The 23785-nt window shown below is 38.4% G+C and overlaps 3 protein-coding genes across 11 annotated transcripts in view; 1 reads left to right on the forward strand and 2 right to left on the reverse strand.

Moving 5' to 3' along the window:
- Nucleotides 1-529: 529 nt before the first annotated feature.
- itfg2 (integrin alpha FG-GAP repeat containing 2) lies at nt 530-13445 on the reverse strand. Of its 2 annotated transcripts, none has more exons than XM_044107831.1 (12): nt 13178-13445; nt 10796-10891; nt 10681-10722; nt 10435-10612; nt 10219-10358; nt 9318-9466; nt 9157-9251; nt 8746-8799; nt 8339-8430; nt 8101-8218; nt 5100-5273; nt 530-897 (listed from the first exon to the last, which is right to left on the reverse strand). In XM_044107831.1, the coding sequence occupies exons 2-12, from the start codon at nt 10796-10798 to the stop codon at nt 830-832; spliced, it is 1113 nt and encodes a 370-aa protein (XP_043963766.1). In that variant the 5' UTR covers nt 10799-10891; nt 13178-13445; the 3' UTR covers nt 530-829. The 2 variants fall into 2 exon arrangements, with proteins under 2 accessions (XP_043963766.1, XP_043963765.1); XM_044107830.1 differs by lacking the exon at nt 13178-13445 and adding an exon at nt 11699-11918.
- Nucleotides 13446-14674: 1229 nt separating this feature from the next.
- On the forward strand, nt 14675-17135 carry ascl1a (achaete-scute family bHLH transcription factor 1a). Its single transcript, XM_044107834.1, has 2 exons — nt 14675-15978; nt 16058-17135. The coding sequence occupies exon 1, from the start codon at nt 15365-15367 to the stop codon at nt 15965-15967; it is 603 nt and encodes a 200-aa protein (XP_043963769.1). The 5' UTR covers nt 14675-15364; the 3' UTR covers nt 15968-15978; nt 16058-17135.
- A 2141-nt stretch (nt 17136-19276) lies between these two features.
- LOC122826239 overlaps nt 19277-23785 on the reverse strand; it is a 75850-nt gene continuing 71341 nt past the window's right edge. For 7 of the 8 annotated variants that reach the window (XM_044107838.1, XM_044107837.1, XM_044107840.1 and 4 more), the window contains 2 exons: nt 21763-21832; nt 19277-19741 (listed from right to left, as the gene is read on the reverse strand). In XM_044107838.1, the coding sequence (XP_043963773.1) occupies nt 19490-19741; nt 21763-21832 (322 nt within the window). In that variant the 3' untranslated portion in view covers nt 19277-19489. The other variant, XM_044107841.1, reaches the window with a different exon arrangement.

Raw genomic sequence — 23785 nt, forward strand, 5'->3', positions numbered from 1 at the left:
ATGCACATTGATGCTATTGCAGATAGAAAACAAAGGAGGAGTACATTTCTGCCAAAAACTCAGAAATTTTTAGATTAATCTCAGTAATTTTCAAGAAAAAGAAAAACAAAAGTCTGAGAAGTTGAAAACTAGCTACAAAGAAATTGACATTTTGAAATTCATCTAAGACAATTTCAAGAAAGAACAAGGAATTTTTTTCAAAAGTCAAAAATTGGTTTAAAAAACTCAAACTTTAGATTAATCTCAGAAATTTTCAAGATAATAAAAAAGAACTTGACGAGTTTAAAATTAACTAGATTTTTATTTTTATTTTAAGATTTATCTGAAAAACTTTTTGAAAAAGAACAAGGAAATATTTGGGTTTAAAATGTTTACAAATTTCTAGAAAAAACTCAAATATTGAGATTAATCCAAGACATTTTCTAGAAAGAACAAGAAAATTTTTGAGTTTGAAAAATCTAACAGAAAATTTCTAGAAAAAAATCTTTTCGACTTTTGAAACTCAGAAACTTCCAAAATTTTTCCTAAAGAAATTCTGATATTAATCAACAACAAAACAAAATTTGAGCTTTTTTCAAGCAAATGTTCAACTTTTGATAATGTGATAATTTTTTTCCAAAAAAGAAATAAAAATAAGAAAATTTTCATCCAAAAATGTTGGTATTAATTGCACACATTTCCTAGAAAAAAAACATGCAAATTTTTTAGATTAATCTAAATGTTTTTTAGTTTTTGGGTAGAAACTCACTCCTTTTTCCCTGTCCGCTGTGGCCTTAATACACTGTTGTAGAAAACAGAGGAGGCAGTGTGGTGGAAATCTGTTGCTGCGTTACGTCTGTGCATCCTGGTACAGAACATTCGCCACCAGATCTCTCAATGCAGCCGGATCTTCACCGTCTGTGGAGACAAAAACAACAATGTGGCAATTAAACCGCATAATCATGAGGGCTTCACAAGTCCAAGTACAGAGAAAAAGTATCCTATCAACCCTTCCACATTTTCTCATCTTCCAACCACAATTATTAAACTTTAGATGGTCTTTATGATAGAAAAACACAAAGTAGTGAATAACTGGAGCGAACACGTGATTGACAGAGCTAAGACCCTCCCCCTGGCTCTGATTGGTTGCTTCTGACTGGGAGCTGTGCATTTCTGCAGATTACTGTAGGACAACAGGAATGAGGCAGAGGATTTCTTCACAGATGATTGTCTCATGTTATACTTTTACGACATAGTGACAGTTTTACCAAATATATATATAAAAAATAAATAATAAAAAAAAGGTTTTTAAAAGTTGCATACTGCAGATTTAATGCCTCCTTTGTGATGTCAGACAGGTCCTATGTAGATAATTTATTTCTGTTAGTGAAACTGGACCAATTTAATAAGGTGAATCACAGATAATTCACGATTTATTAAGAAGAAAATTTGTATTTCTACACCAATCTTAACATAACCTCACAGCATTGCTTAGCACTAAGAATATTCCATGTGTTTCCATCCATTTCTTTTATAATGAGGTTTAGGTCTGGTCACTGGCAGCACTGTGACCTTTAAAGAGCAAAAAGGGAATTACTGCTCACACATTAATATGAACACAAACAAAGGATGGTTACATGAGACGAGAATTCAATTAAGTTCAAAGACTTTTGAAGGCGTCCTCCCAGATGCAGTGGAGCAAAAAGAAATGAGACAGAATTACATTCATAAATAAATAAAAACAAAAAAAAATGAAACTAATCATACAACATATACCAGCAGGTCAAAAAGTTTTTTAAAATTTATTTCAGATGATTATTGTGCAGCAGCGATGGATGGATGTTGACAGAATGGAGAAAATGATAGACAAAGAGTAATTTATATAACTTTTATACAATGGTATGTGGAACCAGAAAGATGTTTTCATACTTATTCACACTGGAAGTTATTTTTAAGTCAAATTGTGTAGCAATATGTATAAAAAGGAAACGATAAACCTTTTCAATCCTAAATCTCTGACCTTCTGCTGAAATCCCATGACGGTTTCCATTGTGTGCATTAATGCATGTTAAAGGTGACCTGTTATGCTAATTTGACCAGGTTATGTTAGATCTATGGGCTACACAAAATAATTATTAGATAATAAGATTTTAGGTTTTCTTGTCTCTTGTACTTGAAAACGGCTGCGCAGATATAGAACTGTACAGCTCTGACAAGCAGAAGTGGAGCCTTGTGCACAACCAAAAAGAATGCAGCAAGTGGTTTCTGGATGGTAAGTCAATAAAACACTTGTCTTTTCTAGCAGACCAAAAGTGCTGGAGCTCCACCTGGGTTGCTAGGTGACAGGTGGAACTCTGCTGGGGTTGCTAGGTAACGGGTTGGGCAGTGTCTGCTTTGTCAGTTACATTTTGGAGTTTGTTTTTTTTAAAGGGCTCATTTTCCAGACATCAAGAAACGTCATCTTACTGCAAAAATAGTTGGGTGTTTCTTTTAAGGACTAGAGCTTGAATTTTGGATAAAATACTGTTTACATATTTATGTACTCTCATTACTGATTTACATTTATTAATTTATTAGGCTTCTTAAACTAGGACATGTCCAGATTTTGTACCATAAACATACAAATATGAGCTGGTATAATAATAAATTAATAAAATAGGCAGATGCTGCTGACTAACTCTGGGACAGGGTCTCTTCATAACCAGCTTGTCCACTGTGAACTGTTAATTATTCATAATATCCTTAAGCATTTATTAGATTTAAAAAAAATATTAATATCTACCATCTTTAAAATGTTCAAATCAAGCAACTGAAATTAATTTTTCTGTCCTATTTTTTTAATACATGGTGAAAAAAAGTTTAGTTTAACCTGTATAATAGTTAACATCTGTCTCACTTCTGTTGATTCACCAACAAACTTTACAGAAAACTTCCCATTTGTTGATTTCAGGTGAGAAAAAAAAGCCTGCTTACCTTCTGACATCACAACTCTTCTGGAACGAACGAAGTTATTCGCTTGAGTTGAAACAAGCAGACTGAAGTCCTTCATCACAAATTAAAAACGCATGAGTGGCTGGCTTTATTTAGAAACCTTTTCCAGTTGCGACATAAATCTGAAAGGTTCTTAATAATCAACGTTTGGCCTGAGGGCGCGTATTAAAATAAAAAGGACAGCAGGGAAGAGGCTGAGGGTTGGTGTGTGACGTTTCTGTTAGTTTAGATTACACACAGTACAGAATTCAAATTTATTTTTCTCATTTTTATCCTTATGGCAGCCATTTGGTATATGATCGTTAAAAAAAATCCCCAAAATAGACTGGTTCTCTTCTTTAAATGAAATCTGTCACCATTTTTCTTCTGTTCCTGGTAAAGTTAGTCTCAACTTTGACATGATGTGTAAAAAACAATCTAATTTGTAATTTAAATTGAATCTTACCGAGTGAAAATCACTGCAACAGCAGTGGGACTAATGTTTCACCATGAAAGATAATTAACAAAAGAAATTAACATGAAATAAACAACCATGGAGGATTCAGAATAATAATTAACCAAATGCTGACTGAAGGCAAATGCTGTGTTTGTGATTAATACAGAGGAGCCAGAAGAGAGCGGCGGGGAGAAGAGAGGAAAAGCTGTAGAGTTGATGGACAAGCTGCAGATTTGTCCGTATTTGGACAGGATAAATTTCCCTCCTGACCTCCTCTGTCAGTCACTATGAGGGTTTTATGAAAGACTCTTATTAGCTGTTAAATAAAACGCTTGCAGCATCTGGTTAGCTTAGCTTCATATTAACGCTGGAAAATGGAAAAAACAATCCTCTGATTTTACTTTTTAAAGTCTTTTTTTACTTTTAATCCTGATATATTAAAACTTTGTCATATATGGCTTTAATACAAACAGAGCCTACTGAAAGAGTGATGGCAAATTAACAGACTAGAAAAACAACCAGTTTTGAGTTTTTGAGTACCGATCATCTCCACCCAATATTTCAACAACCTGCAGCAACTTATAACATGTCTCATCGATGATTATTAGCTACAACATAAACATTCATCAAAAAGCCCACATAGGGACAGTCATTATCAATTAGCTTAGACTCAGAATACCTAAGTTAATTTACAATAAGACTTTCCCATATACAAACAAATACATAATTTATGGAGTTTTCTTTATTTTTGACATCAAACTGCCTGACTGGAGAGAAGTCCTTCACCATCCATTTTCTAAAAAAACAGAGGAGGTTTGTTGAACTTGATTTAGATTTTGTTCTGGGTTTTCTCTATGTTTATTCAGGTTTTCTTGTGTTTATAGATATATATTTAATCATGAAATCTAAATGAGAGGTTTAATCTGCATTCTTGAATGTATAAATTACATATAAATACAATATAATCACCATAACCGATCATTTTAAATAAGTATTTATTTACTTCCTCACTCATTTACATAAAGATTATATTATTACTATTATGTTGGAGTTGCAAATAATTAATTGACTTATTATTAGGAACCAAAACCAAAAATAACAACAATTAAGTCTCTTAATAGCTACTGATTGGCCTGGTAATATGATTTATTTTGTGTATATCCTCATGTTACTCTTCAGTTGTATTTGTTCTCTTCCAATCTTCACAAAAAATAAAAAAGATAAATCCCATGTGTGATGAGTCACAACCCATGGCTTAAAGCCAAAGTTTAAGACTTTAATTAAACACTTATAATCTGCTACTCACTTCTTAAAGGTTGTGTGTGTGCAGCTGGTTTGATTAAGAATGTTCTGGTTGGATCTTTGAATTTCACAGATTAGGCAGAAGTGCCAGTCCTGCTTTGTCACTCTTCTCATAAGCAAATAAACACATTTCTGAAACTGTGAGAAGAAAGTGGGCAGTAAACCTCGCAGAGAACCAGGATTTACTCTCCTCCGTCCTTATTACCATTCAGGTCAGAGTCTGAGTGCCAGCTCAGGACTGAACATTTGTTGGCTGCAAACAGTCACAGTTTGTCTCCTGTTCAAATAAAACCTCCAACTGAGGCAATGTTGGCTGAATTTAATCAACAATGTTCTGGTTGGAGCTGAATTTGCTTCCTGGAGACCACCTCCGAGTTGTTTTTGTACTCACCAACTCCCAGAGCCTTCAGCTGGCTTTTAAACTCAGGCTTCTCCTCAAGCACTCGCAGCAGGTTGGTGGACTCCATCCGCTCAAGCTCCACCTTCCAGTAGATGTAGATTTTCTGGTTGAAACTGACGTACACCAGACAGGGGCTGTTTTTACCCTCCTTGCAAGTGTACTGACCTGAAATCACATATTTACATCCAGATTTTGAACCTAAAAGCTTTGTAAAGTAACACCCATCTGGTCAGGTTACATTCACAACCTTCAATGTTTCAGAGAGATTTTCTGTTACAAACCAAAACAAAGTAGTTCATAACAGCTAAAAGGTGAAAGTAAATAGTTTGCAGAAGCATAATAAGAGCTAATGTTAACATTTTAGCTAATGATAACATGCAAACTGCAGCTAGCTTAGTAGAAATAGTAATCTAATAATACCAGATGTGCAAACTTGAATATATTATTTTGTGTTAGCATTTTGCTCAAGCTAAAACTAGCATACTAGCTAATGTTTGTATTTAAGCTAATGACAGTACAGTATAGCAAATAGTGAAAGACTTTCAACACTGCCACGGCTGCACATTTTGAATCTCAGGTTAAGCAGAATACTTAATTAAATCATTGTTAGTAAATAAAACCAAAACAGTCAATTGAATCCACTCATACAAACAATCTCTATTACAAATATTCCGAGATATTAAAATGCTTTCAAGTTCTGTTTATTTTTCAACTTAAATTAGTGACTGTGGAAAGTCACTTGTGTTGTGTAATTGACCTTGCAGCGATCCCTCATACAGACCATGCATATAGCGACAATGGAAAGGAAAACTCCCCTTCAACAGGAAGAATCAGGATCAGCTTGAGCAACAACCACCAAATAGGGGTTTGTGAAGACAAGAGTGTAAACAAAAAAAAAAAAAAGAAGTGGAAAATCAAGAAAACCAACAAAAATCAGCACATTAAATATTGGTTGTATTGATTCTTTGACTTTACGTAATTTTCGAGGCGCCATGATGGACCGAGTTACTTAAAATTGTTTAACAAAGTTGTTTTTGCCAGTCTACTTATGGTTTCTACTTGTTGAAGTCGAGCTAATTTATCTGTGAACGTAGCACAGCCGGTTGGGGCTCATAGACGGCGATATTTACAAAAGTTGGAAACAGCTAGCTTAGAAACCGACCCGTACTTCCTCCCTCCTGGCGTGTTGGTCAAATTGCAGACTTTCACTGAATTCACACCACATGATTTATATCGCCATGTCCTAAACGCAGTTTTTTCCTTAAAACGGAGCAGCATTAAAAACGTACAAAAGACGAGATGCTCACTAGTTTGTTTCCATACATGCTAGGCTACATGACGGAGCGCCATTGTCTCCATGGTTACTAACGGTTAGACACATACCTTCTCCATAATGTAATATTTACAAGTTTTGATACTTATAAACTAAATGAACGTTAATCTTCTTACCTTGTAAAAAGTGTTCGGTGCAAATCCGCGGTTACACCGAGGTCATCAATAATAATGATTGACAGTCGCTATCCATCGCCGCCATATCTTTCCTCATTAAAAGTTATAAAATAAAATGACAAGTTTGGTTTCTATCCTTATTTGTTTATACAGCCGACCGCGCAGCACTCTATGACAATTTTTAAAGTGAAATCAACTAAATAGAAGCAATTTTAGGCTACCGACTGCCAGTTTTTTTGACAGGCTTTAAAGGAGCGCATCGGCTGTTTGGACGTCCTTCAAGGCGGAGCGGGAGGATATCTGAAGAGCGTGACGTCATTTGTTGAAACGTTAGCTACTCTTCGCTAAGATGCTGTTAGTAGCCATTGTAAACATATTAGTTATTGTGTGCGTAACACAATAACGTTTGCTAATGGTAGCAACATGCTAAAAGTAGCATGTTTTCAAAGATTAGCGACTTCAAAATACACAATCGCACTATGGGCTAACTCGGCTTGCAAAACCGTTAAGCTAGGACATTAGAATAACGTTATTCACTAAACACTGTCCGCTTAAGTTATTTTAGTATAAGTCCAGCTGTCCAGGTTAATAAGAGAACATTTGTGAAACAGCATCATAAAAACCAAAGAACACAGTAGAAAGGTCAAGGATGGAGAAGAGGAGAAGTTTTAAACTGAGTGGTTCTTAAAACAATACGTCAAGTTTGTGAAAACATTTGCAGCATTGTCAGGTGATCAAAATGAACAACATGGAGCAGGAGTCAAGTGTAGAGGAGGACTTATCTCTATTTCAGGAAAGAAATGAACCTAAAATAAATCAGAGTAAATTTCTCACGGAGTAACAGTGCCATCTAGTGGTGAAGGTTTAGCTCTACACCTGGCCAATGAATGATGCAACTAGGTTACAAAATGTGACAGAGGGCAACCAAAACATATTTTAACGCTTGTTTTAATCACTTCTAAACCCAAATACTTCTAAATATTTGAGTTGATCTTCTATGTTTAACTGTGATTTATTATTTAGAAACTGACTACTAAAAAACTAAGAAGCTACAGAGCTTCTCTATCATATTTATGATTAAATATTGAGCATTAGGCTTCATCTAAAATTGTTGAATGTCTGCTCTGCAGCTATTTTTGCACCCCAATCAGAAGAGTTTTATTAATGAGAGAGATTAACGGGATCTAAACCAGACGAGGTTAGAGAGGACAGAAGGAAGCCTTTTGCCAATAAACCCAAGCTGGTTCTCTTCTGTTTGTTTCTTCTTTCTGGACCAGAACCAAGATGAGCGCTGGTTGGTAGTTGACAGTTGGCTGTTGACTTATTGCTGTAAAATACTGAGCAAATGTCTCCGTATAAACAGAGCAGTCTCTCACTTCTTTATATTCAGAGCAGCCACAACTTTTTCTAAAAGTAACGTCAGGATTTTTTTCTTAAATCCAAATTAAAAAATGCATTTATTTAATTTCCCTTTGGGATTAATAAAGTATTTTTGAATTGAATTTGAATAAAATGAATCTGAATTATGAAGTTGTTGAGTTACCTGCACAGAAGGCGTTGACATTTTCGTCAAACTGGAAGCGCACCACAGTCCTGTTGTGGTCGATAATGTAGGTCTGACCGTCCCAGGCGCACGCCACCACCTCCTCTCTGCCATCTCCCTGTAATTAAAGACCCAAACAAACAGTTTCTCACCCAGAAAAATGAGCCTCAAACTGATGACAGAACTCATAATAGATTTATTTAAACACCTGGTGAAATTACACCAAGCACAGACTCACAGTGACGTCAAGTTTCTGCAGAGCGAAGAGCTGATGATCGACCTGAACTGACCACAAGAGCTGCTCTGAGCTGTCCATCAGCTTCAGGGTTCCTGAGGACACAAACAGTAAGATTTAACATCCTTTAAATACAAGAAATTAAGCAAAATGTGCCTTTAATAAGCTTTGCTAAATACACGTGAATATAATACTTGAATTCCTTCATCAGCATTTCACCAAGCTGTGCCGAGGCCCGCTACTGTACTTTGGATGAATCTAAAGGTTGTAGTACAATAAAGTCCTGCACTACACTAATTAGTAAATTGAGTATTTTATACCTTATACTGCTTTATTAGTGCTCTATCTTCTAAAAAGAAGCTGGTTTTGTCAAAAATAATAATGAAAAGAGACAAAAAACCCTTTCTCACCATCTAAAGTACAAAGTGCAAACAGTCCACATTTTGAGGATTCCTCTTTTGAACCTGGAAAATAAAAAAAAAACATAATTTTAAACAAATGAAATCAATATTTAGAGTTTTTGCTTAAGTTTTTTTGTGGGAAACAAAACAAAATACAAAGCAGAAACAAATAGGTTGATTATCTGTTTGTTATCAACATTTCTAAATACATATTTTTTATAAATATGACATCAATTCCCATTTTTATAAGTTAATTATTTACAAGCTGAACTCAAATGAAGAGGTACACTTTGACTAAAGACATGACCGAGCAATGATAAAAATAGAAAATAATTTTTAAAAATCTTAAATAATTTGTTGTAATCTGGATTAAAAGAGAAAAAGTACTAAAACTAGTATTTTGTTAAATAATTTAATGACCTTTGCTTATGCTGCCGATGAGGTGAGTAGAAACGTTTTTGTTGTGAATCCGCCCGCTGGTCAGGTGGAGAACTACATCTCTGGACGGCCCGTCACTGTGAACAGACATGCAGCTGATCGTCCAGCAGCCGAGCTCGTGTTCTGGGTCTGACGGGGTTTACCTGCCCGGCGTGGCAGGGGCGTCGTCCTCAGACTCGGTGGAGTCCTGCTGGGTCCAGGTGCAGAGCAGGATGGCGTAACCGCAGCCCGGCTGGGACACCATGAGCTCCGGCAAACCCTCGGGACCCGGGTTGACGGACAGGCTGTCCACCTGCAGAACCAACATCAGAACACGTTACGGATTATTTAACAACAGAAACCACACAGCTGGGTGAAAAGTTTACAAGCAAAAAAAGGAAAAATGGTTCCTAAGAGAGGAAAGTGAAAGGGGAGAGACAGATGGGCGGCGCCGCATGAGATTGTGATTGTCAGCGCTAAAACCGCTGACAATCAGCGCCACCTCCTGGCTCTGATCACTTGTTTCTAAAGGAGCTTAATTTTTTCAAGTCAAGTCAAAGTTTATTGACATAGCACATTTACAACAGCGTCAGCTGACCAAAGTGCTTCACAACAAACACAACCTCACAGGTAGATAAATGATAGAAAATAAAAAAATAAAATTAAGTTTTGTAAAAATAATTAGACAATTATAAAATTGGCAAAGATACCAAAGGCAAATAGTATTGAATAAAAACCAAAACAATACTTAATTTTAGCTGTAGTAAATTTCTTTCATCTTTCTTTTACCCTTTCACAGATTATCTGTCATAGCAAACTATCACAACATGGTGACAGTTTCAACAAATATGCAAAAAAATGTATTTTTATACAAGTTACATACTGCAGCTTTAAACCTGAGGACTTGATAACTGTATTAAGTATATCTGAATTTGATATTCCATGAATTTAAATGCTAACTTTTCCTGATTTGAGGATTGCAAGCTTCATGGATGAGAACTGCCTGACTACATTTTGTAACTATGGATACTTCTGCACCATAAATAATATTCAAAAGCTTGAGACCTGTCCCTCCAGTAGCCACTTCTTCAGGAGAACCAGCTGACCGGATCCCCCATCTGAACTGTCGGACGGTTCCTCCCAGCGGAAAGCTCGGACCACCCGGTCTGTGTATCCCACCACCAACTCACAGCGCCCATCTCCATCTGCAAACATGGAGATCCCCTCATTTTGCACGGAGTAGCTTTGCGTTGAAGCAGATAATGGAAGCAAAGGTTGTACCGATGTCACTGATGAGGATGACTTTGGTGTTGGCCGGGATGTGTTGGGTGAAGAAGGGTCTCTGGTCGTCAGGACAGAGGAGCTCATGTTGGCTGGAGGAGTCGGATTTGCTGGCGCTGGCAGCCGTCAGGTCGAAGAGATGGAACCATCCTTCTGCTCCCACAGCGACGACAAGATTCTGGAAAACATCCAGGAAGCTGAGTGGATCATTCAGGATCCAGCTGCTTTTGATTTAAATCTGCTCACCTTTCCCTTGTTGCAGACGTCTCCGGCTGCGACGCAGGTCAGCTGGAAAAGCAAAACATGTCAAAACAGGCCAGAAGTCACATTTTGTTTTGTGGTTTTCTTGTTCCATACTAACCATTCCAACACAGGTTCTTGTGATCCAGGGCTTGGATTCATCATTCTTGTAAACAAGCAGCTTTCCACTTGTATCTCCAACAATTAGTTCATTGAGCTCCAGAGAAACAAACAAAGTTTTAATTCATTTATTTATAACTTAGGCTGTGACATTTACTTCAGTTGAGAAATGTTGATAGAAATGTGAATAAGTTACATTTAATTATCTGATTTTCTGCATTTAGAGTAATAAATGCACCTGGTACTAGATACATTCAATATTAAACAAATATATGATGACATGTTAAGGCCAATATGGGTTGAAAAGAATTTAGGAGTACATTTCCGACAAAAAAAAAAAAAAAACAAAACTTATTCAGAATTAATCTTAGAAATTTTCTAGAAATAAATTCATAAATTTCCGTTTAACACTCGGAAATTTCCATATTTTTTCTAGAAACATTTCTCAAAATTTCTGATTTTTTTTCTAGCAAACATCGACTTTTCAAACTCAGAAATCTCAAGGCTTTTTTTCTAGAAAATTTCTGAATTTATTTTTACGGAAATGTATTACTCTTTCTGTTTCTGGCTACAATGGCGCTAATACAGTCATACCAATACGACCTCAAAATAAATTAAAATAAGAATGTTTCACAATTTTTTCTTTTTAATGAACAAAATAGCTTATTTATCATTGTTTACGTCCAACTCGTCTAAAAATAAAGTTATATTTCACAACTAATGAATCATCCAGCCCAAATACTGCCCTAAAGTAAACTTTACTTATCTGTGTTTATTTATAAGCTGTAAAACAAACATAGAACGATAATGATAATAGTAGAAAAAGAAATTATCTTTCGTTTGACGTCTAATATTAGTAATATTGGGTCAACTATAACACGGGTGAAATATAGAGGTTTGTTACCGAGTCGTTGTCTGCGTCTCCCAAACAGATGGCGTGAGGAAACATAGTTCCTGTGAAGTCCAAACTGATCCTGTGCACAAAATTTAAAGACCGCATCGCTACTGGATTAAAATCCGCTAAACTGACATGTGGAAAACGTAATTTATTCTTGGGCTAAATCGGCAGCTAACTAGTCAAACGGTCGCTCTGCTTCCTCGTAAACAAAACCACGTGACCTAGAACCAACGGAAGCTCGAAAAAGACAAAAATCACATTCGCGGACTGATTGGTGCTCAGAAACCATTGAAAAAAACAAAACATTTTTCCTTTTTTTTTTTTTTAAACATAACTTGGGATAAAATTAATTAGAAAAATACCAGAGCGTTTTATTTTAAAACATGTTTTAATACGCTTTACGGTACTTAGGTTGTGACAAAAAAGACCTGACAATTAAAATTACTCGTTACATAAAAAACACTGTGCAAACAGACAGAAAAACGTCTTAATATTTGTCAAGTTGAAATGATGACATCTAGTGGTCACAATATGCAAACGCACTGAGACGCAATAAACTTTACTATTTTATTTCGGTCTTTATTATTTTTACTTTATCTATTCCTCCATCTGTCTATCTAGTCCCTACGTCATATTTAGGTTCTGCATGGCAACCCATTAAAGAGAATAAGATGTTCATCGGCATCTTTAAAAGTCCATACTGAGTCGTGTATGTAAATATCTGACCGGAGTGCAAATACCGATGTCCCCTAGAGGGCAATGTTTCATTACAACTTAAACTGGACAGGAGAAAAGTTTTCGAGCAGAAGTTTTTGTCTAAACCGCCAGCTTGTATTTCTATATTTATTTTATATACACAAAAGCAGGAATAAAACAGTGAAAATGAGTCGGGCTCATAATTAGGTCATTAAAATACTGTAAAACATAAAAACTGGCTCGTCAGGTTTCCTTATGGGTTAAAGAAATGTTTTTGATGAGAAAGAAATGAGAGGGTATTCCCTTCATCCCTCACAAATTAGTTTTGGTGCTTATATTATTTTTCTGTATTGCTTTTATTATCCTCCCGGACAGTGAACGCCTCTCACAAAAGCGTAAAATCAGGGAAAGCGGTGAAATGGGAACCCGGGCGCCCAGATGTCATAATAATTATTACACTCAGCTTTGACTGGAAAGCCCCTCCAAGAGAAGCGCGCCCTCCCAGCTTCTGGAAGACCCGCAAAGTCCGCACAAAGCGCTAATTGGACCCTGGAAGCAGGCAGACAAGGGGGCATGGATAGGTTTCAGAAAGCGTGGAGATGGGGAAGGGGACGCTGAATAGAGCCCACGCCTCTTTTGCTAAACTCTCTTGCTGCGCCAAAAGGGGAGGAAGAGGAGGAGGGAAGAAAAGAAAGTATATAGGTGGGACGCACAGGAGTGGGGGTCGCACAATTGATCCTGAATGCCACTACAAACAGAAAATGTGCGCAATTTTACAATACCACTCACCAAGAAGTAGAAGTAGTAGCATATAACTAAAATTGCGCGTGTTTCTCAGCATCTGATTGCCACAATAATCAGCCTGCGCTCCAACCGCATCAGGTGTGTCCAATCAGCCACAAAGCTCTGGATTCTCTGCGCCTCCCCGCAGATTGGCGGCTCGGCGTTCCGCTTGTGCAACCGATCATGATGCGCTCCAATCAAAGTGGAAAATTTGGCCTCCGACGCACAAAAGAGCCTCAAATGAGCCGCGTCGGGGAAATAAAAAGATGTGCTGAAGCAGCTGCTCTCAGATAAAATAGTATGTTGATCTACAGAAACGTCCTCCATTTTGTATGATAAAAAGCGAATTTAAAAGGTTTAACTAGCTAAAATGCTAACGCTAGCTTAAATGATAAATGGCTAGCAATATAGCTACCTTATAGCTCATAAAGGTGAGGTATGGTTTGATAAACAAACCCCCTTTGCTCATCTTCCAGCCCGAAGTATAGGCGAAATAATTTGCTGTTCAAGGCCACCATCAGGGGGCGCTAGAGAAGTTACAAGTTCCTCCAAGAACAAACTTGAAAACGTGATCAAGTTTGAGTTGAATTTAAGGCTCAGATATTTTATTCATTGTAAATTTAAAGAACATTTTTACTTTAAAATGTAAATAAACATTTTAATGTACACATAAGTACTTAAAAAGTAGTAAGTACAGTCATTTTACTGGCAGCCAATCAAAGAATGAGCACCAGAAATAACATTTAAATATATTATTTCAATACCAGAAAAGAATGATGATGAAAAGTTTAAGATTAAAAAATGTTTGGAATTAAATTTCTTTTTCTTCAACTTCCTGAGGCCCCCACAGCGCCCTCTGGTGGCCCCACGGTGAAAAAAAAGTGACCTGTAACCAGTCACTGTCTGTGGTTTTCAATTTGCTTCGCTATTATCTTGTAAACTATTATAACCAAGATCAAATATCACGAAGATACAAGCAAATCTGATCGGATTCCTTTAAGATCTTAATAGGTTGATTGTTGTGTTAAAGTATTTTATCACTGCTAGTATTGTTGTTTTTATGCACTATGTATCAATTGGCAGTTTTTTATATTTGTATATAAGCAGAACCTTTAAACTTTGACTCTTTCCAGTTAGTTTTAAAGTTCATCAAGAATGTGCGACCAGAGCCTTATTGGATGACATTTTATTACATCCTGCTGTCACTAGAAAATCTTAATTGAAAGATTGAAAATCACATATTTTATAGATCTATTACACAAAAGCGATACAACTGATGCATGTTTCTGTTAATTTTTTTTATTTACACTGACATTTAGGTTCTAGATCAAGATCAAGATCAATAAAAAAAATAACTTTGGTACAGTAAAAAGTTTTTAAATGCACTCAGTTCTTGGTGAGTCGTTCTGTTACCTTTTCTTTTAAAAGGTTGCAGTCGTCCTGTTTCCTTATGGATTTTTTTCTTTCACAGAACTTTCCATTGATATACATTCAACAAAAGATAATATTTTCAAAAATTGTATTCATTTATTGTTGAACAACCAACCGACGTATATGTTACATCCCAAATTTTACCGTCGCCATTTTCGCCAAGAGTGCCGTAATTTGTTGACAACTGACGTAAACTGCTTGTTCGAGAGAAAAAAAAATCAATTTCACATCAATTCAGAGGCTAATAAACACAAAACCAAATGATATTATACCTTTGATTTAAGCATGTTTTAGTCAGTTTTATAAACGCACAATAGTTTTAATTAATTGCCGTTTTTATTTCGGTTAACGTAAATATCTTAATTTCAATTTTTGTTAGTTTTTTACTTTCTTCCAAACGTTTGTAACATTACAATCTTGTTGAGAAACCGAAAGAAGTCTCACATTCAGGACAAACTGTTATTGTGAAGAGGTTTCCTTCCGCTCACCTCCTCTCCGCGCTCTGTTTGTTTAGCGCTTCAAGTGGCACGCGTCTAACGCGCGCGACGCACCGGTACCCGACGCAGGAGCCCAAGGTGTATCCACGCGACCAGTGGGCGTGGCCAGCTCTCATCCAAGCGCATTGAAAAGCAGTGGAGTCTGTCTTCCAGGACACATTTCAGCGCTGAGGCGGACTGCCCCCACCGGAACAAGTGCGCTCGAAACACGTGAACGGCACGAGCGGGACGCACCGCCTCGAGACTTAAAAGTTACTTTCCGGAGATGGACATTACAGCCAATATGGAAATTAACGTCAGCCAGCAGCAGCTGGTTCCCACCGCGTGTTATTTTTCTGCGCAGAGCATCCAGCTGAGCCCCAGCAGCAGCAGCTGCAGCAGTAGCAGTCAGTGCAGCGGGAAGTCCAAGCAGCCAAAGCGGCAGCGCTCCTCCTCGCCGGAGCTGCTGCGCTGCAAGCGGCGGCTGAACTTCGCGGGCTTCGGCTACACGCTCCCGCAGCAGCAGCCGCACGCGGTGGCCCGCAGGAACGAGCGCGAGCGCAACCGAGTGAAGCTGGTGAATAACGGCTTCGCCACACTGCGTGAGCACGTCCCCAACGGCGCCGCCAACAAGAAGATGAGCAAAGTGGAGACGCTGCGCTCCGCGGTGGAGTACATCCGCGCCCTGCAGCAGCTGCTGGACGAGCACGACGCGGTGAGCGCCGCCTTCCAGGCCGGCGTGCTGTCGCCCGGCATGTCGCAGGGTTACTCCGCGGACATGAACTCCATGGCCGGGTCACCCGTGTCCTCCTACTCGTCGGATGAAGGCTCCTACGACCCGCTGAGTCCGGAGGAGCAGGAGCTGCTGGACTTCACCAACTGGTTCTGAGCATCTCCAAGGTAAAGCGACGCAGTTATTTTCTACAACTTTTAAAAACTTTTGTTGAATTTTAATCTAATTGTTTTGTTTTTTTCACAGAATTCTGCTTCAACTCGTCTGAGTTTTGTTGTCCGGCGCTTGGGATGGTCCCGGAGAACAAGGCGCGCTGTTTTAATCCTAAAGACTTATTAAAGACTCAGGATTAAAAGGAGACAAAGTGGGGAAAACCCCAAAACAAAACAAAAAAAGAGACCCTAACATGAATTCATGCTGTCCAGACAACACAACATTATTTAAAATGCCGCTCATCATCTATGCTAATCCAATCACACCGACCCTTTTTGGTAAACCTCTCCGAAGCGGATTTCAGTTCAAATGCTTCCAGGTTGCGGATTTATTCTATTAAATTCTATATCAGACGCTTTTTTGGGAATATATTAAGATATTTTTGTATGTAAGAGATTTATAGATGTTTTGTACACATCCTTTTTGTATATATTTTGTCTATATATTGCGAAGTTATTCCTAATACCTCCTGCCAACGTAGACGTGTAGTCTATTATTCTCTGGCTCTTGTGTTCACGAGGTTTCCAGCAGGAGTTTGACACTCCGATGTTTTTATTATATAGCACCAATGTGTCTTATTTAATAGCAGAACCATGTTATTGCATTATATCATGTCACGATGATCAAACTTATGCAGCTATTGTCCAAAAAAGAGTGCAATAGCCATGCATTGTGTCTTTATACTGCCAGCTCTTTATCTTCTATTCACAAGCAGATGTTGAATAATTCTTATAACCATATTTTCTACAATTTAGTCCAAAAATAAAGAGATTTACTGAATTTCTTTCAATGTCTTTTCTTTTTTTCTTGAAGTTTGCTATGGAGAACAGAGTGGAAATTATATAAAAGCAAAGAAGGAAAATAATAGAAATTATATTTTTAGCCCTTAAGGGATCAACACTTCTACTCTTCTGTTAACTTTACGCACCTTTTAAACATGATTGCTTATTTTTTGCCTGTAAATAGAACACGTTTTAACAATGGACGCCAACATTAAGTGAGTAAAAGTGGCGAAAACAAAAGAAACAATTTTTCTTTTTTCCCCACCAGGGGGTCTTTTTGTGGGCTCTGGTGTCCCTTATACAACGGTAGGCTGACAGGGGGCGGGTGTCGTCGGGTCCGGGGATCGAACCCGCGACGGCCGCGTCGGGGACTGAGGGCCTCCAGGCGTGGGTCGCGCTACCCTCTACGCCACCGGAGCACGCCCCGAGAAACAATTTTTTACGCAAAGTACGCACAATCCTTTGGGCGTTATGGGAAGAAATGGTCAAATTGCAGTAATTAATGGATCAATTAGTGAGTAACTTCAAGAATACTAAAGAGAAATTGTTCAAATAGAGGAATTAGAAATCTTATTAAGACTTAAAGGACGTCTTACGCACAGATTTGGGTAAAGTATTTGCGATAAGTAAAGCGGAATAAAGTATTGACAAGCGTTGATAGGATTACGCACATTTTTATTATTTTCAGTTCTTTCCTGAATAACTCTTATTGTCCGTGTTTATCTTTTGTTTTTACGCACCGCATCTGAATCACCGGAAGCGCTTTTTAGATAAAAGAAAGAAGAAAAAAACCACGGATAATCCAGCACGTCAAAAGAACTTTTACGCAACTTAAATCATCCAATTTAACAATTCCAGCTAAACTCCGACATCAGACGCGTAAAAAAGGGAAGAATGTCGCCTTAAATCCGCAGCTGGAGGCGGTGTGAGCGGGGCATGCAGCGGGTTGTAAGGTGGTCTGCGCGCTTCGGGACAACTGAGTTTGACAGGTAGGGCGGAGGCTGCGCCGGGACGCGTGTCCGCTGTAATGAGTGAATAGGTTCCGGGTGGTGGTCGAGTGGAGACACGAAGCTGAACTGACTGACGGCGTGTGCCTCCTGACAGCAGCAGCATGCCGCTGAACACACAGGCAGCCGCCACCTGGAAGGAGAGGAAAAGGTTTCTGTGAAGGACGAACTGATCTCCAAAATACAAAAGTGTTTTTGCGGTTTTAGAGCAAACATCTTGGTACATTTGAAATGAGACAGAACTATAACTTTAACATATAACAGATAACTATAACTATACATATACATATAACTATAACAGAAATAGGAACTTGTTTTAAGTCAATAATTTCTTAATATTGTTGGAAAAAGTACTAGTTATAATTTCCAATCAATATATTGATAACCAAGGAACTTTTCCGTATTTCGTCACGTTACAGCCACAAACATCAATATATTTAATTTGAATTTTATGTGAAAACCAACACAATGTGGTTTACTATTCTGAAGCAGAAAGATAGATATACATGATTAAACTGTTTTCACAAAAACAAACAACAAAAACAAACAAACTGAAAAGTGCGGCGTGCACTTTTTTCTCTGAGTGCAACAAATTGCTTTCAGAAGTTGCCTGACTGCTAATAACACCTGCATGTGAGCAAATATCGTCACTTACGGCAAAGTGAAATAATCTGCCGATGGAAATTGACATTTTTTCCAAATTATAAGTTTAAATGTTTTGTTCAGCTGACAACTAGACTTTTTTCATCCATATAAAAGGTGCAGTTTTATACAAAATAAAAAAAAAAGATATTTGTAAAACTGCCATTATGTCGTGACAGTTTTTTATCAGGCTGGAAGTGCTGGAGGAACAACAACCAATCAGAGCCAGGAGGCGGGTCTTACCGCTCTCAATCACGCTAAAGTTCTCGCTGAATGTACGAATGATGGAGAAACAACTTACCGTTTCAAGACAACAGTTTATCAATGGATTGAATTCATAACTTAAAGTCTGGCAGCGTTTATAAATTCAGATATAAAGCAGAGATTGCAGTTGGTGCAATCTCTGCACCAACTGCAATCTCAAAACAAAACTCAAAGATCCTAGAGTTTCATCAAACTCTAGGATGAAGGAGTTATTTTGACTTTTTATTATTGTCGATGATGTCAAAGTTTTGGTCTGAAAGCAAAAAGGAAAAACTTAAGATTTATGGAAATGGCGTTCAACATAAAACCAAATCTGAGATTTTACTTTTAACCAATTTCGTCAAACTCTGCTTTTGCAAAGTTTTAATGAAAATTTGGCTTTAAAAGTGTCATTATTTACCAAATAATGCAAAGTTGACACTTTTAATGCACTTTAAATGCAAGTTATGATAAAATTTGGCTTTAAAAGTGTAATTATTTTACAAATAATACAGAGTAGACACTTTAATAAAACTTAAACGCAAGTTTTAATGCAACTTTGTTTTTAAAATGTCATTATTTACTGAGTGACAGCAGTCAAACATTCATGAAAACTCCTTCATGTTTATGACTGTCATGTCAGTCTTACGCACACCTCTTCCAATAAAGTGTTACTTTACTACTGTAAAAGTTTTTCATCATGTACTCTTAATAGTAAGGTAATTTGTTCCCTGTAATACGTTATTCTACCAATCTTCTGACAACTGAGGCCCGACACACCGCTGCAGAGCTCAGCAGTGGCCGGAGTCGTCGAGTGGGTTGGCGATCACTGATTGGTGGATGAGCATGAAGAGGGGCAGGTAGGCCAGGAAGTCCAGCAGGTCCAGCGGGGGAACGCGCTCCAGCTCCAGCCTGACGGCCGCCTCCTGCTCCAGGTGGATGCCGCCGGCCTTCAGCTCCAGAAGCAGCTGCTCACCGCTGATGAAGCCCCGCTGAGCTCCGGAGACGTCGCGCTGATCCTCCAGGAGGAACAGGAAGAGCTGCTGCAGAGGCCAGGACAACAGATTCAGAAGAAACCAGAAAGATCCTGGAGCCATTATGCTTCCTTTACCAGGTCAGGATGTGTGTACACTGCAAAAACACAAAAATCTTACCAAGTATTTTTTAAAATCTTTTTTCTAGAGTAAATATCTTAATACATTTGAAATAAGACAAAACTAACTTTCAAAGTAATTTTTCCGCCAGGTATAGGATTATTTAACTTATAAATAAGCCTGAAAATATTGCAAGCAACATTTAGGTTGTCACTAGCATATTGACTAATATTGATTCTGTTTTAGGAAGCCAAGTTTCAGTTTTATATCTAAATTAACTAAAATGCTAATGCTAACATCAGTAGCATGTTGACCGCTTGAAAAATCTAGCTGTAATCTGCCAGTAGCACTTTTTCAACAATACTAAGGAATTATTGACTTAAAACAAAATCCTATATCTTGCTGAAAAGTAAATTTTGTCTTATTTCAAGTGTACTAAAATATTAGACCAAAAAAACTTGGTAAGATTTTGTGTTCATTAATTTCTTTTGTATAAAATCATTCTTAAATAATGAGGTTTTAGTCTGGTCAGCTCCAATCAGGGCGTCTTGTCACTTTGAATCTAGACAAGCTGCTGCTGGCCACGCCCCCAACTCAACGTTTACGCAATCATCCAACCGCATGTCTTTGAAAAGCAGAAGTGGAACCTCCTGCCCAACAAGAATGCAATAATTGGTTTCAGGATGGTAAGTTAAAACACTTGCCTTTTCCAGCAGCCATTATGCAGCAGTAAAATCAGCTCAACAGCCTGATAAAGAAGGCAGGTTCTGTTCTGGGCACGACTGTGGAACCTCTGGATATGATCAGGAAAATTTAGGGCAACCCTGACCATCCTCTTCATGAGACTGTCTTGAGAAGGCAGAGCATCTTCAGTCAGAGGCTTCTTCAGATTCGGTGCAGTACAGACTGCTGCAGGAGATCTTTCCTGCCAACAGCCATCACCATCTTCAATAACTCTTTGAAGAATCTGACTTAATGAGTTACAACAACATTTATTTTCCCTTTGGGAACAATAAAATGTTTTTGAATTTGATCAAACGTGCTGGAGATCTACTTGGGTTGCTAGGTAACGGGTTGGGCTTCTCTGTGGTTGCTAGGTGACGGGCAGTGCCTTGACATTCCGGAAGGTTTTTGTAATGTCTGATTTTCCAGACACCGAAAAACAGTTGGGTGTTTTTTTGTTTTTAAATGTTTGGGCTGTTTTTAGTAGCAGTAGAAACGCAACTAAAAGTACAAAAACATGAAATTTGCAGGGCAGGTCAACTTTAAGGAACCGGTTTGTGTTTATGTGGGAATAAGTGTGTGTGATTTTGTGTGGCGCAGCCTCAGATTACCACAGTCCTATTTGGGCGCACCTGTTTGCACAGTTAATGCAGTCTAGGTAATAATTGCAGAGCAGAGGGAGGGGGCCGGGGGAACAACCCTTCTGCCAATTAGCCCTGCCCCCCCTCCGCCCCCCCTCTCTCCAACAGCCTCTCCAGTTAACAACCCTATCCCTAACAGCTCTGTAATTACAAAGCCTCCCTACCTGGCTCAGTTTTCCACACCCACAGGCTTTCATGTCCTGCCGGCCGCTACTTCCAGCTGGTATTGGCTCGGCCCAATCCACCCGAGATGAGCCGTGTGTCTCGGGCTGATTACAGGCCGGGGCGGAGTGGACGGCATGTTCACTGCTGGGCATTTTAATGAGATTAAGGCCCTGCTAATCTATGAAAAGCGAAAGGCGCCCCCTCTTCCTTTCTCCAGCTTGATTCCCTCATTTCTATGTATGAGGTTCCGAGTGGCTCTCCAGAACAAAATAAAAAACAATGCTTTCGGATCGGGACGTTTGTTTTGTTGCAATTATACCTCCAGAACCGCGGAGGTGATGTTTGGGCCGGAAGAGTTAATCTGATGTTGCATCGAGGCCGTTAAGTGCGTCTTGTGTAAACAAATTCAAGAGAACAAACAAGTGGAGAGTCAAGATTTACCTTCGCTTTAAAGAGACGCACTTCAAGGGAGCGCAGGTCCATGCTGTCGATGAGGGATCGCATAAACTCACTGGGAAGGAGAGAAATTAATCAGCTTTAAATGGATGGGAAGGAAGGAAAACTACACAACATTCACTCTGAATCCAACACAAAACCTTACCAAGTATTTGTGGTCCAGTTTTTATAGCAAATATGTTAGTACAACTTTTCAGCAAGATATAGGAGCTGGTTTTAAGTCAAAATGTCATAAATATTGATGGAAAAGTGCCAGTTACACTGTTTTAAGTGAAATAATCTGTCAAAAGTCCTAATACTTCTTTATTAATATTTAGAAATTAGGAGTTTTTTTGTGATTTTTTTCTGTAAAAATGTATAATTGCCCACGATAAACCCAAAAAAGCCAGCTAACTTGGTGAGAAGCGTATATTAGCAGTAGGAATAATACATTCACTCTGTATCCTACATTGCAAAAACACAAAACCTTACCAAGTATTTTTGGTCTAGATTTTATTGCAAGTATCAATTGAAATAAGAAGAAGCTAACTTACAACTTTTCAGCAAGATGTAGGAGCTTGTTTTATGTCAATAATTCATGAATATTGACAAAAATATGCTAGTTACACTGTTTTAAGTAAAATAATCTGCCAGAGGAACTAATATATTTTATTAATATTTGTTTCTGTTGAAACAAAGATGGATGAACTTGAGGAACTTGTACAAATTCAGTGGCTTCTGAAGGTATTTTATAACTGGGTGTTAGATTAAATAAATTTAAACCAGAGTTTTATCCATCGTAGAATATTCTTAACTTCGTTTTAGTCTAGGTAGCATGTAAAATTAAATTAAACATAAAAAAAACTGTTGCTGCAATGTATTTGTGGAATATCTCTGTAGATTTTTGGGAAACTTGTGTAAAATTAAAACATAAAAGGGAGAAAATTAAGCCTTATAAGATTTAATTTGCCTGGGGGCCATTTGGGGCCCTAAAAGTAGTCTCATGTGGCCCCTGCATGTAATTTAAGACTGATTTAAATGGTTTACCTGACAGATTTATATCTTAAATAGAAAGTTCTACATACTACAAAACATGTGTTTTTCTTTTTTTGGGTTCATTTTAAGATCTTTGTACTAAAAGTCAGTCTTAATCACACCCAGTACCTAAAATGATCATTTTAATAATCATTTTGTTGTTGGAAATAAGCTAACATTCACATTTTAACCAAGAAATTAGGAAACTACAACTTTGAGATCCTTTATTTAGACTTTTTAAATAAAAATGCACTTTGATTTGTTGCTGATTATGTAAAATAAGAGAATTCAGAATAAAATTATTAAATATTTTTTAAAGTGTGGGCCCTTTGTGCTTTCAACTTGCACGGTGTAAAAGGTTTGGACTCGGCTGCTTTAAGACGAGTGTTGGTAAATATGAGTCACCATGGCGGGATGTTTTTGGCGGGTTTGTCCCGGGCGACCCCGTGTTTTCCAGCCAGTGATGCTAAAGTGTTGTGAGTCCATTGTGGTTGCTCACAGCCGCCTCGCAGACAGACAATGCGTCGGCACACGGAGACATCCCGCCACATTAACGGATAAAACTGATTTGGGGGACAGTGGGAGTGGACGGGGGGCTGTTTGGGGTTGGCGTGGAGGGGAATGAGCGGTCGAAGCACATTTTGGTGCAATGTGACGAAATCTGGTCCACGAGGATAATTAGAGGCAGAGTGGAGCGATTGTGTTGGGACGGACCTCTCCAGTACAGCGTGTGGCACAGCGACGGTCATCCCGTCTCTAACGAGCGCCTGGTGTTAACGAGCCCCTCCTCGCCGAGCGCTCAATGGCTTGTTGGAGCAAAGAATGGCCATCGAGTGCAGTGCACGCCTGAGTGCTCCCCGCGCCAAGGCCGGCTCCGTCCTCCCAACGACGAGGCAGTCCGGGCTTTGATGAGGACGAAGCAGGACAGGGCAGCTAATGATCATTAATTGCACTTCGTTTGCGGGGCACAAGCACACCGGCGAGATAATGGCGA

Source organism: Gambusia affinis, linkage group LG23 (genome assembly GCF_019740435.1).
Source record: "Gambusia affinis linkage group LG23, SWU_Gaff_1.0, whole genome shotgun sequence".
NCBI lineage: Eukaryota > Metazoa > Chordata > Actinopteri > Cyprinodontiformes > Poeciliidae > Gambusia > Gambusia affinis.

Bases quoted from the DNA above. Each gene is read 5' to 3' on its own strand.
- itfg2 (XM_044107830.1), bottom strand. From the start codon at position 11,794: ATGCGGTCTTTAAATTTTGTGCACAGGATCAGTTTGGACTTCACAGGA. The intron at 10,613-10,680 runs GTGAGCAGATTT...GATGTTTTCCAG, and splicing joins ACGTCTGCAACAAGGGAAAG to AATCTTGTCGTCGCTGTGGG. The intron at 9,252-9,317 runs GTAAACCCCGTC...GTCTGTTCACAG, and splicing joins GCCCCTGCCACGCCGGGCAG to TGACGGGCCGTCCAGAGATG.
- ascl1a (XM_044107834.1), top strand. From the start codon at position 15,365: ATGGACATTACAGCCAATATGGAAATTAACGTCAGCCAGCAGCAGCTG.